General features: G+C 37.6%; 1 protein-coding gene and 1 long non-coding RNA gene across 5 annotated transcripts in view; one reads left to right on the forward strand and one right to left on the reverse strand.

The window, feature by feature from the left end:
- Positions 1-4,332: 4,332 nt before the first annotated feature.
- Positions 4,333-17,881, reverse strand: part of LOC111868666 (espin) — a 209,187-nt gene continuing 195,638 nt past the window's right edge. For all 4 annotated transcript variants that reach the window (XM_023859543.2, XM_023859541.2, XM_023859542.2 and 1 more), the window contains 3 exons: positions 17,002-17,177; positions 13,687-13,880; positions 4,333-7,698 (listed from right to left, as the gene is read on the reverse strand). In XM_023859543.2, coding sequence (XP_023715311.1) covers positions 7,443-7,698; positions 13,687-13,880; positions 17,002-17,177 — 626 coding nt within the window. In that variant the 3' untranslated portion in view covers positions 4,333-7,442. The remainder of the gene's footprint in view (positions 7,699-13,686; positions 13,881-17,001; positions 17,178-17,881) is intronic.
- LOC111868668 lies at positions 13,861-15,944 on the forward strand. Its single transcript, XR_002843543.1, has 3 exons — positions 13,861-13,942; positions 15,412-15,482; positions 15,770-15,944. It is a non-coding gene; the product is annotated as an uncharacterized LOC111868668 (long non-coding RNA).

The raw sequence follows: 17,881 nt of genomic DNA on the forward strand, positions 1-17,881 counted from the left end.
TTTGTGGTTTACTTATTTCTAACATAACATTATCAACAGTACAATCTTTTATGCCAAAAAAATTCTTAATCTCATTATCATGGTCATTATTGATTGCCTTCCAAGGCAAATAGATTGGTTTTGCATCTCTGTAAAAGATTTTAGTACAAATTAAGGCAATATTCCTAACCAGTACGTTCTTCCCCATTTTATTAAGATGGAGTCCGTGCCTTGTAAAGAGAGCTCTATTTAAATCATGGTGTAATAAAGTAACATGCTTAAAACCTTTGGTACATTTCACCAATTTCCTATTAAAAACTTTTATCTCATCATTCACATATGACCAGTTATCCAGGTCATACCTATGTGGAATATTCAACAGAACAATATTTGTATGAGAATTAGTTTTGATAAAATTCAATATATTTCTTAATGCTTCTCTGGAATTATTTTTTCCTATTTCTTTATTTCCACCTGAAAAAACTATTAATCATTAAGTGTCAAGGATTCAACCATAGACTCTGCCGTGGTAGATAAGTTACTTATGTCAGCTCCTGGCTTGACAAATCCTATTACTCTGGACATTTTAGTTAAGTTGTCTTTGATCTTATCTACACAGTCTCTAATATGGCTACCACCAATGAATATAATTAAATGTTTAGTCTTATCAACTAAAAGATTTTGCTCTAGACTTGTGTTTTTGTTTTTAAATTTGCATGTCAGTATTATTGTCACCGCTATTAACTGCAGACAAATCGCTTTCTGAAAACTTTGAATAAGTATTACAAGGGGGACAACCATTCACTATCACAGGGATATGAAATTCTGGCAACAGGTCTTCTGCTTTCTTGTATCTACTAGTCCTTGATGAAATAGGTTCCCTTGCAGCTGAATCTTGGTTCATTGCATTAGATTTGAGACTTCTCATCTTACTTTTCGTGATTTGCCTAGGCTGATCCTTTTCTAGGTTATGTAAGACTCCAAAACTATTAGTAGTTCTTATCTTTGTTTCTGTAATTTTACTGGAGCTAACAGAATCCATCTCTTATGAATGCACATTCTTGACCTTATCCTCAAAGACTTGATCATTCTAATTATACTTGATGAAAATTACAAGTTGTGAAGCTCCTCATTCTGTAGTTTTCTCCAACCTCCAATCACTTCATCCCTCTTTGGTCCAAGTTTATCCTCAGTTCCCTGTTCTCGATCACCCTCGGACTATTTTCATCTCTTAATGCCAGAGATTAAGTTTCACACCCATTAAAATCACAGGCAAAATTATAGCTTGTATGTTCTAATTTTTATGTTTCTATAAAGCAGATGAGAAGGCAAAAGTTTCTTGACTCAGTGGTAGCAAGCATTATTAAAATAACTTCCTCCTGAATCAAATTGTTATTTGTTACTGTCATTCACAAATATTTTATCTGTGTTACATTTTGAAAGGATCTGTTGGCTACCTTTATGTTATGTAATTCTGCCCTGTATTCTGGTAATGAAATATCAACATGTTTTTAGCTTTCTCAGCATTTACTTCTAGACCAGCCTCCTTACTAGCATCAGTTGAAGTTTATGTGTTCTTCTTTATGGTATTTATGTCGGCTTCCAATAGATTTAAGTCATCAGCATGAACTATGGCCTGATATGTCCAATTTAATTTCTCTCTCACCTGGTTTGCCTTGAACTCCCTAATGCTGTGTCATAAAGCAAAGTTGAAAGGTAATAGTGGTAAATGATCTCGTTGTTTTAGAATATTTTGAAAAGGAAACTAGTCAGAAAAATATTTACTTATACTGACTTTACTGTAGGTTTCATTTAAACACATTTTAATCAGCCTAACCAGTTTTGTGGGTACCCGAAACTCTGTGAGAATATTGTACAATACTTCCATTTCAGCTGAATCATAGGTGCTCTTGAAGTCTATGAATTGCTGATGTACTGCCTCAATGTACTCAAATCTCTTCACTGAACCATGGTATATGCTTCTTCAGTTCATAATAACCTAGACTATCTTCAGCTTAAATTTTGATATTCTCCCTACTATAGTTTCCCAAGCTCTATTAATATCCATATTATCATCTAAGTTTTCCAAAGCTGGAAACCTATTTGATATTTCAATCCGGTACTCTTCTTTACTCTTTATCTCTTTACGTTTCTTGAGATTGAACCTCTCCCTAATAAAGGTTTGCATTGTTTGTTTACTTACTGCCAGTCACCACCAGATAGTGGTCAGTACCAGAGTTTGCTCTCTAGAATAGACATCAAGTACATTCAAATGCTGTCTCCCATCTAATAAAATATGGTCTATTTGATTGCCAGTCTTTCCTTATGTAACCGAGGCAATTATTATAATCTTCTAAATGTGTCACTTTTATTAAATACTAAAAAATAAATCCACTGCTTGTCATTGAGTACCCAACCTGTGCATGTTATTTTGCATTTGTCTAAACATTTGTCTGTGCTTGTTTGGGCAGATCTGGTTTAGACCAGGTTATATAGAGATTTTTTTTTAATTTGTTGACTGGTTCATGGCGACCTGTGCACTTCTGGCTGCGAGACACATACAAATTTNAATTTGTTGACCGGTTCATGGCTCTGTCCTTCATGGCGACCTGTGCACTTCTGGCTGCGAGACACATACAAATTTTGCTGATGAATCAGCATGTCTGATGTCTGATGTTTGGAATCAAGAGATGTAATTAACTTGAGGACCGCTTGATGGCATTATGGTTTCACAGCCAGCAGTGCTGTTCATGCATGGGAATTTGTTCATGATTTGAAAGCAGTAGGCAGTAGTTATCGGCTACATTAGCCATTTGTTCCCAGTTACAGTTAGTGAGCCGTGCGGTACGTCATGGTGCAATGTACTTCAGAGCAACGTGTATTTCTGTATGTTGCCCATGTGATAATACTGATCTGATAGAAAGTGTTGGCGAAAATTTAGACATAAATTTAGTGATGTACTAGCTCTCAGCAGACAAACAATTCACAATTTGGTCAATAAACTTAGAACAACGGGACTCGTAATAGACAAGATACAAAAACATGATTGTTGAGTGCTTATTGGGGAGAAGTTGGATGACACAAGGGTCAAACTTTAACACACACCTAGAAAAGCACTGAAATGTCAAGCAGAGAGACTGGAATACCAAAGCCTATTCAAGAATGGCAACACAATTGTTGAAGTTTAGACCCTATAAAATAACATTAATCCACGCCTTGCAGCAGCGTGATCCAGCTAGAAGGCCAGGTGAATTTCTGCAGTTGGTATCCACAGTCTCTTGTTGAAGGCGAGGTCGATCCACAATTGACATTCTTTTCTGATGAAGAGTGGTTTTACTTGCAGGAATACATAAATACTCAAAATAGTTGATACTGGATTTCACAGAATAAACATCTAACCTATGAAGTCCTGCTTCTTCCAGTGAAAGTTGGTGTCTTGTGTGCTGCAAATGCAAGAAGTATTGTGGTACCTGTGTTGTTTTAAAGAAATAATTAATTGTGAAATATATCTACATGTAGAGGGACAGGATTTTCAAGACCTGTGATCTGTGAATTGTAACTACTTCATTCTGAACATTATTGTCTGTCAGTCATGCTAATTCATTGGCAAAATTTGTGTGTGACTTATGACAAGTGGCTTCCTGGTTGCCGTGAAGCACAGAACCATGGAACCGGTCAATGAAGTAAAAATCCTCTCTGTATAAAGTCGGAAATGGCAGAGTGGTAATATTAATCATGTTAGCCAAGCTAACACCTCAAAAAATAAAATATGTTACTTTTGTTGTTCAGTGGTACCTCACATACTGGCAGAGGAAGCAAATAGATCATGCAACTTTTGTTGTCTTCAGCTTCCAAGCCTGCCACAGGTTTGGTTGCCAAATCCTCGCAGCTTACACTGATGTTTTGAGACTGCTGGCGCAATTAGAGAGGCATGGTACAATATCAGCTGTAGGGATGGAAGGGGTACAAGATATTCCATGCTATTGCAAACTCCTATGCTAGCAAAAGGTTGGAGAAACATAAGTTTCTGCTCAAGTATACCATAATGTTCTTCAAGATTCTGACTTTAATTCTTATTTTACAGTATTTTCAGGAGTAGTACTAAAACTGGAAAAAAATTTTAAATCATTTGAATCGAAAGCAACGTTGTCAGTTACTGTTCCCACATAGTCGAAGATGATCACAATTTGTTTAAGGAAAACCGCACAGTTTGATCAGAAAGTGCATGCCACTTGCAGGGAGACAGAGACCATTCTGAATTTCTGGCTAAGAAACAATGAGTAGTAATAATTAATAATGATCAAACAACTGTCATTGGGTGTGCTGTTAAATAATAAAGAGGCAGTTGACCAATTGATTCTCTGAAATTCTCGAACTAAATTTATTTCAGCACTTGACTTTATAAATTTTAAACATTACTCACAAAACTTTCCCAGCTGCTCCTGAGTTGTTATGGAAATCATATGGACAGTATTTTGAGGCTCCTCTTCTGAAAACTAAACTTTCTGTTATTTGTCAGATTGATTTTTACAGAGTAATATTGCAAACTTCTTCAAATACATGATCATCTCAAATTACAGTACAGCATTACCATAAGTCAAAAGGCTATCTAGGTTATTACTAACCATTGAAACAACCCATGTTTCTGCCAAGTGATCATTCTCTGCTTTGAAAAGGATCCATACTTACTGACATTGCATGCAGACTGAGATGAAACTCACTGTGTCATCATTAATAGCAATTGAGAAGAACAAGACTTAGAAAACAGATTTAACTCCTGAGACTCTGTGACAGATATTTTCATTGAAGGAAACTGTGGTATGGAATTTAAGTACAAGTTATAACAAAGGACTCAGTAGTTGCTAACCATTTTTTCTTAGTTTATATTTCATTTCTCGTTCATTCTTTAACTTTATTAATTTGCAGTTCAGACATGCATGATCACATGTACATACTCAATTGTGAACTTTTCAGAACTTCTTTATGCCTCAGGATTTGGCTAACATTGTTTTAAAAGTCATGCTCTGCCACTGGAAGTTAGATTACTATGGAGTAACTAAGAATTTCACACTGTTGGGTTGATTTGCTCACTCTCATAGCACACTCAACCTAAGCACATCACTTCACATTTGTCTATGCTTGCCTGGGCGGCTCTGATTTAAAAGTGGTTGTACTACAATAAGTATGTTGCCATGCATCCAACTTGCAAATTTCACTTCACATTCATCTGATCATTCTCCTATGCCTCTCTGGTTTAAATTAGGTTCTACTAAGATGGGTCAGACTGAAGTTATTCTAAAGCCAGGATAGCTCAGTTGGTATAGCGATGAGCTATGGGCTGGACGGCCGGTGTTCAATTCCTGGTAGGGGTAAGAGATTTTTCTCTCTCCAATAGTGTCAAGACAGTTGAGACTGACTCTGGTGCTCACCCAGCCTCCTATCCACTGTGTGCAAGGTGATCTTTCCCTGGGGGTAAACAGCCAGGGTGTGAAGTTGACCACTTGCCCCATCTAGTGACAAAGTCAAGAATAATGGAGACATGCCTCCACTCCCCCATATACTTTCATGGCATGGTGCTTAACTAATTCATTCAGGAAAGGGACAAATTTACAGTTTCTCTATACCAGGTTTGAGTTACTCAGACTTACACACTGTTGGATAGATTTGCTTACTGTTACACACATGGCTCAGATTTCTTGAGAGATGGTCAAGAGTATCATACCTTGTTTAAATTGTATTTCTTACCATTTTCTTGATTCATGTAAAGCAGTTGCATGATATTTACCCTCATAGTACTATGAGGCCTAAAATTTATATGGCAAAACCTGGATTTTGTTCAAGATCAGCTTTATATTACACATTTAAGTTAAATCCACTCGCCCTTGCTGTACTGATTAAAACATATATTGTAAACACTACTGTATATATTTTCATAAAGTTGAATATCAGATTAATAATGTAATTGGTTGTTTTGTCAAAAGGGCCAAAAAAGAATAAATCCATTCATTATGCATATTGATAGACACACAACAGAGTGAAGTTAATAGCTTGCTTTAGGTATTTCAAGATGCACCTAAATTATTTGTTTTATGACCATGGAAAAGTACGTTAGTTTATTTATTTGTGACTGGGTATGTAAGGTGCTTGTGAGAAGAGTTCTTTGCTAGGAAATTCTGATGGAAAGAAGCCACTTTTTACCTGATTAGGTAAACAGTTACTGGCGTCTTAAGTTGGACTCTATTCCCTGAATTAATTATAAAATCACACCTGCAGTAGTTCATATTATAGAACACTGAGGTGACTGGTGGGTAATGGACTGAAATAGGATGTGGAAGTAAGTTCTTATGGCATAATTTGAGGCACTAAGAATAATGACCACATTCTCAATTATGTATCAGAAGTGAGACTGGAACCCAGGACTTCATGAATATGAAGAAGGAATCCTACCCACTTGCCTGAAACATTCAGTTAAAATGCATGGAGAGTAAAATACATGTAAATAAGGTTAAGGCACCTAGAAGAACTGGGTAGTGACAGCTGAAATGTGTATATTTATGCTTTGTTGGGGGTGAGGGAAGATGACAATATTTGTACAGTCCACATAACCACTAAAACCCTGATCATAGTGGCTGACAAAATCCCTAAGACCAAACCACAGTCAACATGATACATGTCCATAATTGCTGAAAATTAGGTTATGTAACAAGAGGCTGCATTGCTAACTTTACGACTATGAAGTTGGCCAGGATTTCTGTGTCACTTTTGGGAAATATCTGTGTGCTCTTGCAACAGGTATTTTCTTGTTTATTTTCACTAATTTTGACAGATGTAAAACAATTTTCATCCTTTTTCCTAACCCAATAGAAGAAAGCATGACATGATGTTGAATGCTATTTGAACATGTGAACATCGTCATTTTAAGGCTCTGATTATTGTTCTGTGAGCTCTCAAGCTGCATGTGTACTTTGAGAATGTTCGTGTTTGCTGTATGGTACATAAAACATTCCTCACAGAATTCACTCATTATACACATCACACAACAATTATGATGATGATGATGATGGTGATGGTGAAGACAATGACTACTACTACTACTACTACTACTAATAATAATAATAATAATAACAATAATAATAACAACAATAATAAAGTAATGATATAAAATGTGGCTGATATGTGTTGATAACACTGTGAGTGCTACATTTTAAGAACTCTTTCCCAGCCTTTTCCCCTTTTAATATACATTAAATACAAATATTACAAAATAAATTTCCATCATCCTGAAAACCACGCCAGCCATGGGGTGATTCCCCCGGATGAAGGTCATTCTGCTATGTATGTACAGCTAGTAACAGTATGATATAAATGGATGTGCATATAAAACTTCACCACATCTGACAAGATCATATTGCACATAGTATGGAAGTCATTGCCATGGTAGAGTGGGTCATGAGGAACACACACTATTCCAGCAGACTGAGTTTGCTGTTTGTCTTTCTCAGCTGTGCACGCCATGGAATAATCTGGGCTGGTTCATCATTATTGTCCTCTTTGGAGGATATCTGCTGCTGCTGTTCTGGTGTCTTATTTTCCTTGTTGCCATCCTCAACTGTGGGAGCCATCTCACTGCTAGAAGGAATTTGCTGTCTTAGCACTTCCTCAGGTTTTGAAGGTTTTGTCTTCTTGTCATCCACAACCCGAGGAGTATACAAGTTTGTTCTGTGGAAAAGTTCACAAGAAAATATTAGCAAAGTTAATGTACAGCTCCATATTGCAAAATAAAAGTGACAGACATATTCTTACTTAATGTGTAACTTAAGCTTCAGGAATAAGCTGTGTAGAATGTTAATGGCTTTCCACTGTTCTGTCAAGCAGTGACATTGCTGTCTTCACCCTAAAGATGAAAACTACAATGTCCGGCAATTTATTGGAAAATCTTCAACATTTTATGTAACATATTCCTGAGAACCGAAGTTAGACATTAAACTCCAACTGAGAAAACCTGAGACAAATTATATAATTAGTTAATTGTCAAGAGTTTCAGGATAGCAACCTGATTTCAGCATAGTCATACCGTTTTACCCTTAGTGCTTAACTCTGAAGTAATACAACTTCACGGTCTTGTGCCATTTTCCATAAGTGTGAATAGAACCACCTTTGCCAAATCAGCATGAACATTGCTTGGTTGTATCCTTCCTGCTTGGCTCATAACAGATTATGTTAACAGTCAGCATGGTTGTGGTATCCCAAGACCTAGAAGGAGTGCAGGATAGATTGAAGGAAGTATAGAGGATAGGCTGACAGATAAGAATGCCAATTGTCTGCTACAGTAAGGTTCATACAGGAAGGAAACATCAGTGCAACTCCAATCTTGAGTTTTATTTTTCTATGTTCATACGCATAAGATTATCACAATATAAATATACAGTGAAACAACACTATTTCAGAATTCGCGATAATTTGGACAACAACCTTTTTTTGGGGGGGGGGCATTGTTACCTTAATGATCGCATTGCTGCAACCAGCAAGATGTAGTAAAAGCAATGGAACATGAACTAAAATAAGTTAATTTTTTAAACACAGTCTCAATAATTTTTTTAATGCTAGTGGGGTGAGACTAAGTCCCTTGTACTGCGGCCACTTCTGGCCTGTTGTACCAGCCCCAGATGATAAGTGAGGGTGATTGTGGAGCAATTGGTGGAATGAAGAATGGCAGGGGAAACCGAAGTACTTGGAGAAAACCTGCCCAGCACCACTTTGTCCACCACAAATCCCACTAACCAGACCCGGAATCGAACCTGGGCTGCCACGGTGGGAAGCCAGTGACTAACCACCAGTCTCAATAATACTAAGTATGCAACGATATTTTCAAGATGACAAGTAAATTTATTTTATGGTATGCAATCTAAGTTGAATTGCCTAAAAAGGTGTGTGAAGTGCATTTTTATAACTTCCCTGAACATATTTTCAGTAACATTTTTCTGATTCAGACTTTGCTTGCAGTTATTCCAAATTAGTGAGGTCTTGCTGTATTTAAATATTTGCTTGTGTGATTAATATGGTTGTAATGTAAGTTTATTCTAAGTGTCAGGGTGCTCAATTCATTCTCTAAATATCATTACATCTTTGCGATCGCATGTCTTCTTGACTCTGTTTTTGTAAACTTCATTCCCTGTGAACCATGTATATACATATTTTACAACACAGTTTTCACTTAGAGGCTGTCATTCTCAGTGTGTTATATTGCCATTTCACATTACATCAGTTTAATCACTTTAGTTTTGGAAAAGATATTTTAAATTCCACAGTACTATGGGATTGATGGCCAGATTTTAAACTAGAGGTAACTACTGTAAAATGTGTTCAGAATTCAACAAGGCATCTCATCATTTGTTATATAAGCTTGTGCATTATTAATTAATTTACCCAGCCTTACATGTTATTGAATGATGTGTTAAGACCACTGTTTATTGCCATCTCCTATGAATAACATGCTCAAACAGTCAATTATAATCCACCTCCTTTGTATAGTACATTGCAATTCATATTGTCATGTGTATCGGGGGTAGTGTGATTAATAATTGTGGATTCTATATTTGATGAATGGATTTATTTGACATCACTATTACAATTACACTTGATTATAACAGTTCACACACACTCAGCTCCTTCTGGCTAATGAATCCTTCTCCACGTAGTTCTGCTTAGTTCTCAAAAGCATGCCGATTCACTGCCGACTCACTTCTTCTTCTGCAGTCTGTCATATTCTGCTTTATATCTGCTTGTGGTACCAAATAGGGACACTGAGTCGAACAGGTCATTTCTCCGTTGTCACGAAAATGACCCCTCTGTTGGTGTGAGAACAAACGTTTACCTAGCCGTTGCTCAACAACCGCATTTCGTGTTACCACAGGAATATGCTCCACGAAGCAACGCCCAGCAGATGGGCAGGTTGCAGCTTTCAGGCTGCCCATCACAATATGTTCACATGAAAATATTTTCAGTACTCACAGAGTACGGTCATACCAGGAGTTTGAGGAGCAGTTACACACAGAGCAGTCTGTCCTGAAACTCAACACTCAGCACTCAGCATTCAGCATTTAGATAGAAGTTTTAAAAATCCTTCTTTCATAGTTATCAGCAGTCTTCTTTTAAATTAATCTATTGCTGACAACATTTTATAATCCATTTTTTAACAGAAAACATTTGGTCATGCCCAAGACTACAATAGTAGTCTAAATTATATAGACATAAGTTTGAACAGTGATTGTAAGTAAAGTTGTTTGAGTTCATCTTAGTGAAATCCTTGGGTTCAACATTATTCATCACTGTGAATTAATTTCCCTTTGGTATCACTAAATCCATCTCTCTTTAAATACAGTCAGTGCATTTCATGTCTTCACTTTACACCCATATATATGACCCTGTAACTGAGATCTCATATTCTGCTGAGCTGGCCAAACCCGGAAATAAATCCAATCATCCAAATAATAACCCCTTCCCTGCTCTTAAACACTGACACAACCACTGACACTCATACCACCCAAGTGGTAAAGCATATCCAGTGCCTTGTGATATGATTATCATCAAGGAGACACTGACTCCAGTAAAATGGCCTGGGTATAACATGAAGATGGTAAAGATGATAAATGATCTAGCCATATGATAATTTCACGAAGAAAAAGTAAAAAATGACTCATGTGGTGAGAAGCTATCGTCTGTTGCCTGTTAAGAAATTAACATGAAGAAAATATGTATTTCAGCAAACAAATAGAAACTAAGAAGGGGGAAAAAAAGCTCTGTTCAGTGTCTTCAGAAAGGCTTGTGTAGAAATATGAGCTTTGGATTATTGCAATTAGTAATGAGGTCTTGGTTTTCCTGTATGATCTGGAAACAAAATACTATCAGCCTTTCACACTTAGTTTTAATTTATTTGTGCTTTATTCAGTGGCACTGTTGGTATCTCAGTCTATACAGCATCAAACGGTAGGGTGATCAATGAACAATGCATTGGAAAGCATGTGGAAGGAAGCAGTCATGACCTAATTTCAGGTTCTGTCCTGGCAATTGCCTGGAGGAACTGAGAACAATGAAAGCCCTCAGTCAGGATACTGGTTTCTGGGCTAGGCTTGACTCTGTGACCTCCCAGATATGAAGCTGGAACAGTAACCACTCCATCACAATGCTTTGTCATCCATCGATAACCCAACTTGTGAACGGTGCCTACAAGAAAACGAATCAGCCACACACATGCTGTGTGATTGTGAGGCCATAGCTTATTTAAGATTTTGTCACTTGGGTCAGCTTTTTATGGAACCAAGTGACTTTTATGACACCAGCATAAGCAGGGTCCTACTTATTAAAAGTGTAGGATTAATAAAGGGCTAATCCAAGGGGAAGCACAATAGATTATTGAAGGTTGCAGGCCGGTTTTATGGCCCACCCCTTACACCCATTGCATTAAATTACATTGTCATCCCTCCTGTTTTCCTGCTAATGCATACAATATAACAATGCATAACAAAAGTACATAACAAAGTAAATTAAGATGGTGATGTAAAATAGTGTGAAACACATCTGTCCTGTGAGCTGCAGCTACACATCGGTTCAGTACAAACCCAAACTTTTTCCTTGTTTACTGTCTAATGTGTTTTCTTGAATTGTTATTGCAGTCCCCTCAAGCATCTCCAAGCATGTAGCATCCTCACAGCATTGACTGCATTCTATATATTGGGAATGGTGGGGGGAGGGGTGCCAGGCATCTGACCTCCTTCCCCCAGGTTTTTGGAAGAAGTAAAAATTGAAAAAAATAGGAACGAAGTATACCAAATATTAACACCAAAGACTGAAAACTTTTAAAGAAAATATTCTGCTCCAGAGTGATCATTAAATATAATCTTGAACTGCTTAAATGTAAATTTATAAGAAAAATTTCTCTCTGCTCCCTTTGGAAGAAAGAATTCTTGAAAAAATTCTTGTAGTGTCTATAATTCTGTAAGAGATGAACAATTCTTCCTTGTGGCTGCAAACATGGGCAGTGAATCTATCATATGTTTGATACATCAGTATATTACTGTCTCAGATCGAACAATGTAGCAGATTGTCCGAATACTTCACTGTGTCTTACTATCTACATCCAGGGTTCATTTCCCTATCAGTCCTGATGAAGATTAATTCATATGGAAAAAGGCCCCTTACAAGAAGAAAAGCAATATTTACTATTCTCTTGCTCACCATTACTTTAAATATGTACATATCAATTCTGTATTGTTCTTATGCTCATAACCTGTTTCGCCAAAATCCACTTTAACACTGTCAACCAAAATTTGTCAAGGTCTTCTAAATTGTAATTTTCCAGGAAATAACAACACTTGTTTTATTATTATAGGTAATGTCAACATAATATTATCTAAAAACCAAGGTAGTGGCACATTCACTGCCAATCCCATCACGTATCAGATTGAAGCATACTGTGTGTCAGTACCAATTCCATCATTGATGGGCTATTGGCATTGAGCATATGAATGTTATTTTCTGCTATAGAAGTCACTTGAGAAAACTGTTAGCGGACAGTGTTGAAATCTACAGTGGTCACCAACTGTTTCACACTTACTCTCTCCATTTCTGTTTCAAAATTAATAAATTCTGAATCCATCTTTTGTGGAAAATTGGTTGGCCCAGCATGTAAAACCCCAGTAAAAGGACATGGTAATGAACATGTTACAGAAGTATTTAAACTGTCAAAAATATGAGGATAGTGTGGCGATATTTATGTTTGTCACTAACAAACAACAAGCCCTCCATTCTGTCCTATGACCATTCATAATATTTTTCTGTAAAGAATGATTCCATATTAAACTGACAGATATACTGAACATCTTTCACCGTCTTATTCTTGGTTACGACATACCATTTCTGGCTCTGCTTCTATCATCCCTGGACCAAGAACAGAATTATTTCCATATAATGGTCCCAACCCAGTAGGATTTCATAATTTTACCTCAAGATGGAAGCACAGCCAGCTCTGAAGTCACTTTGTTTTTAACTAAAACCAGAATGAGAGAAGATGTCCAACATGTGTGTCAGTTTTAAAACATACTTTCATAACAAACTTATCTTTAGGATAGAGTAGGGCCGCGCCATAACTCAAGCGGTTAGTCGCTGGCTTCTCACTGTGGTGGCCCAGGTTCAATCTCGGGTCTGGGCAAGTGGGATTTGTGATGGACAAAGTGGCGCTGGGGCAGGTTTTCTCCAAGTACTTCCGTTTCCCCTGCCAATCTTCATTCCACCAATTGCTCCACAATCACCCTCACCTATCATCTGGGGCTGGTACAATAGGCCAGAAGTGGCCGCAGTACAAGGGACTTAGTCCCACCCCACTAGCATTAAGAAAAAAAAAGTTTAAGAGTACCTTGAAAATTCAAGGAAATTACACAACCAGGAATCTTCTCATGGTGTCAAAATTTCACATAGAAGTACCAGACAAAACGATGAAGGTAAACATCAGAAGAAAATAGCTCTTGTTGCAAGGTCTAACCCTCTGATTACCGAATAAATCCTATTAAAACTGTTTCCGCACTCAAAGGGTGCTTATTTTCACGAACTACTATACCAAATTAAAGGTACTGGTTGGTCATCACACTGTTTTAAGCTGTTTTAGTTTTAGAATTTGCACCCAGCAATCTGTTTGTAGCAGTTTTAACTCACTTCCTGCCATCATGCTCCTCCTTTTTGGCCAACAGTTGCCTCTTCCAGGGGGGGATGGCCTGCAGGCGTTTCTCTTCAGCCTCCTTCAACATCTGCTCCTCCAGTTCTTTGCGGGCTCGCTCTGCTGCCTTCTTGGCCATCATCTGTCTCTTCCATATTGGAATTGGGTTGCCTGTTGCATCCTTCTCTGGAATCTGTGGAAAACACTCAACCTAGTGGGACAGCTCTACTGAAGAGGCAGCACTCTTTAGCATCAGTAGGGAAACTAAAATATTTATTTATTTCCATGGTTTTGTCAAATCATCATGAACATTATCAATTATTGCCAATTTCAAGAGAGGGCCCTTACATTATTTTCTGGTGTGATGTCATGCATTCTGTTCCATTGCAGTAGGAACTGAAACTGAATCTATATACCTCTGTATGGAACCCGAAGGTTCATTACCATTACACAAGAGCCTGCCACTCACCCCTGTTGTGAGCCAAATCCAGACCACACTCCCCACTTGTCTCTAAGATCAATTTCAACATTACCTTTCCATCTACTCCTATGTCTCCCTAATTATATGTTTCTGTCAGGTCTTCCTAGCAAATGCATGCATGCATTTCATTTCTCTTCCCACAAGTGCTACATGCCCCTCCTATCTCATTCTCATTGACTTAATCATCCTAATAACTTTTTGTGAAGGGTACAAATGATGAAGCTCTTCATTAAGTAGTTGTCTGCAGCTTCCCATGACTTCCTCCATTTTAGTTCTAAATATTTTTGAAAACTCTGTTTGTTTGTTTTTTCTGTTAATGTGAGAGACCAAATTTCATACTCATACAAAGCAACATGCAAAATTATATATCTATATATTTTAATGAATCTCAACGTCGTTTTAAATAGCTGGCAGGAAGAGAAAGATTCAGTACTGAATGGCAGCAAGCATTTCCCAAATAAATTCTGCCCTTACTTTCTTCCCTACTGCAGTTTTGATTTGATGTCATTCCAAAAATTTTAACTTTACCATATTTTCAAAGCATGTGTTAGCTATTTTTCTGTTTTGTTTTCATCCTGCATTCTGGTGATGAGATGCCAACACATAGGTTTATATATGTGGGTGTCAGCTGGCAGAGGAAAGCCAGACAATTCCCCCCCCATCACTGAATAAGGTCAGAATTGATGAGAAGGAGGCAATATATCACAATGCTAATAACAGATATCAAGAGCACTCTAAATGATTTGTATAAATATTCTTAAACAGATTAAATGTAACTTTGTAAATAAATTTTGTCACCATCCTCCTTGGAAGATTGCCTGCTGCTCCTTGAAATAAATTCTGATGGCAATCATGCATACTTAGTTTTATCTGCACTTATTTCTAGGTCACTGTCATCACTGGCAACTAATAGAGCTCCTGTGTGTCCAAGTCTGATGCCCTGTGTAACATATATTGTGACTAACATGCCAACATTTTACAATGAGTTGTTCCTGGCCCCTCCCCATTTTGACCGCCTCAGAAAGCTGAAAGACCACCTCTTGTTGGCTGTCTGCTACTGTTCATTCAGTACACTTGCAACTACCTTCAACATCTACAGGCCTTTTCCACTTTCCAGAACCTGAGGACACATCATGCTACGGTGATGAGGGACCCATTTAGCATGGTACTCATCATACATAGCATCTGCAAATTGCCTTATTTTTGTTTCAGAATCCTGAAATAAGTTAAATTTACATTTCAGATATGCTGCTGTGATGTCAGTGTTGGCATACTTCATGTAACACACAGACCATTACTAAAAGGAAAAGACAGGTCAGCAACAGCAAAAAGAGTCATTTTTATTCATAGAGATGCTCTTAAATTTATGTGGAAGTTGTTTTCCAAAATGGTCAAAGGGGATGAAATCACATAAATTGAACATAACTGTCCCAGAAGGACTAGTGGGTATGTTGTAAGTCTACTACAAAAAGTATTAGGATATTTCTGCTGTTATTTAAACTAACTGCAATGTGCAATACAGTACTAATTTCTTTTCTATTTAATAATACTTAGAACCTTCTAGTAAAAATAATTTGTGTTTAAAATTATTTCCTTTGAAGAAACAATGCTAGACTGCTAAGAAGAGAAGATGGCAAGATGTCCTTGAAATATACACAGAAATCCTGTGCTGACTGACTAAACTAACCCCAAGGAACTGCATCCTTCTTGAGAAGCCACAAGTTGCTCAGCTACTCAAGAATTTCCCAACATTTTATGGAACAAGAAGGTACATTATCATGTTCACAAGAGCGCTCCAGTGGCCCCTATCCTGATCCACACCAACCCAGTCCATACCACCAGTGCCACTGAGTAAGATGAGATGAGATTGCTGAAAAATGTACTTTCAGAAAAAGAGTGCTGTTAATAATTATTTTAAAAAGCTACCGAAAATGTGGATCTATACATCCACTCCCCCATACGCCTTCATGGCATAGTATTTAATTAGTTAAGCACAGGGACAATGTTACCTTTCTACCATTTTTTACCAAAAACATAAAGAAAATCCTAAAAAGGAAGGAAGACTACAGATTTTAAAAGATAATATGTGAAGAAAGAAGTTCACCCTTTAACACCCAGTGGTTATACATATTACCTTCATCAAAATTTAAAAATATTGTACTTTGCCCATGAAGTGTAGCTGTGTTTCAAATGATTCTTGGAATAAATAGCATTTATTTCCCACAGCAGCATTAACTTGTTAGTTTTTGTAATGGAGATGTATTATTTCCTGCAAGATAGGAACTGACATTTTAAATAGTATTTAGAGGAGCTTGGGGGCACTGCACTACTAAGCAGAAGGTAGAGGGTTTGATTCCTAATGAGGTCATTGGATTTTTCAATTGACCTAATCATTCCAGATGCACTATGACCCTAGGGATAACTTAGTCTCTAAGATAATGAATACCAGGAATCTTCCTAGGTGTAAAGGGTGGCTGGCATGCAAGACTGACAGCGTTACTGTTATCTGTGAGCCGACTGTCTAGAGAAAATATGGGAGCTTCTATGTCTCAAACCTATGGGCCTCCATGGCCTGTAACAGGGCTAGGTTTATTTTAGAGAGGAGCTTTGAACTTCAAACATATGAACCGCTGACTTAAGCAGTTCTTTTTTTTTATATATATAGAAATATGTTTGTTTAATCTCATGTTCAGTTTTAGCCTCAAAGCCAAACATACAACAGAGGCAGATGTGTGACTTCTCACATTTCATAAATTGCCAGTAGTCATCAGCTGTTCACACATACATGCACAGGCTGACTGAAAGTTGCAAACAGGACAAAATGGAGGCCTACCTTCTCAACAAAGCTGTTGGCTGTGAGTTGTCTGGTGATTTCACTGAACATCTCCTTCTCCTGCTGCTCCTCCACCTTGGCACGCTCCACCTTCAGCTTCTTGATGCCTGTGATGTCCTTGGACAACTTTAGCTCTGCAATAAGGTCCTCCTTCTGCAGCATGAAAGGATGATCCCCTAAGGTAACAAAATATAGCTGATAATATTAATGTGCACCTCAGTTGTGATCTTAATCACGTTTTTGAGTCTGTTTAACAACTCTCTCTCAGCACAGACTTCACTACATTATTCTGGTTAGAAAAATGTAATTGTCTTAAAAATAATTTTAATTTCTGGTATTAATATTTGGTACCGCTATATCTCCTCCTATTTTAAAGTTTAATTTTTTCCCCCAAAGAAAAATCCAGGAGGGAGAGCAGATGCCTGACTCCCTCATCCATGCCAGCACGCAAGATATCAATTGATCATATGTCAAACACCAGTAAGAGGCAAACGTTATATCTGTGTTTGATAAAGCAGCACGGTATGGAGACGTATAGGGAGTGGAGATACAGCTCCATGCATTCTTAACCTCTGTGCTAGATACAGGTGAGCAGCCAGCTTCACATCCAGGCTACTTTAAACCTGGGGAGAGAACCACTGGTGTTCAATGGACAGGAAGGTGGGTCGGTCTCAGACGCGTTCTGAACACTTAGGTGAGATAAATCTCCTGATCCTTCCAAGAACTGAACCCAGATTCCTCTGTTCCCCAGCCCCTGTAGCCTTGTTGCTAAATCGATTGGGATATCTCACCTCCAGCAAGTAACCGTAGTAATGAATTATGGATTATATAGTATAATTCCCGCTCCAACTCTGTTTGAAAATATCCTCATTTATTACAT

This window comes from Cryptotermes secundus, unplaced genomic scaffold, assembly GCF_002891405.2.
Source record: "Cryptotermes secundus unplaced genomic scaffold, Csec_1.0 scaffold791, whole genome shotgun sequence".
Lineage (NCBI taxonomy): Eukaryota > Metazoa > Arthropoda > Insecta > Blattodea > Kalotermitidae > Cryptotermes > Cryptotermes secundus.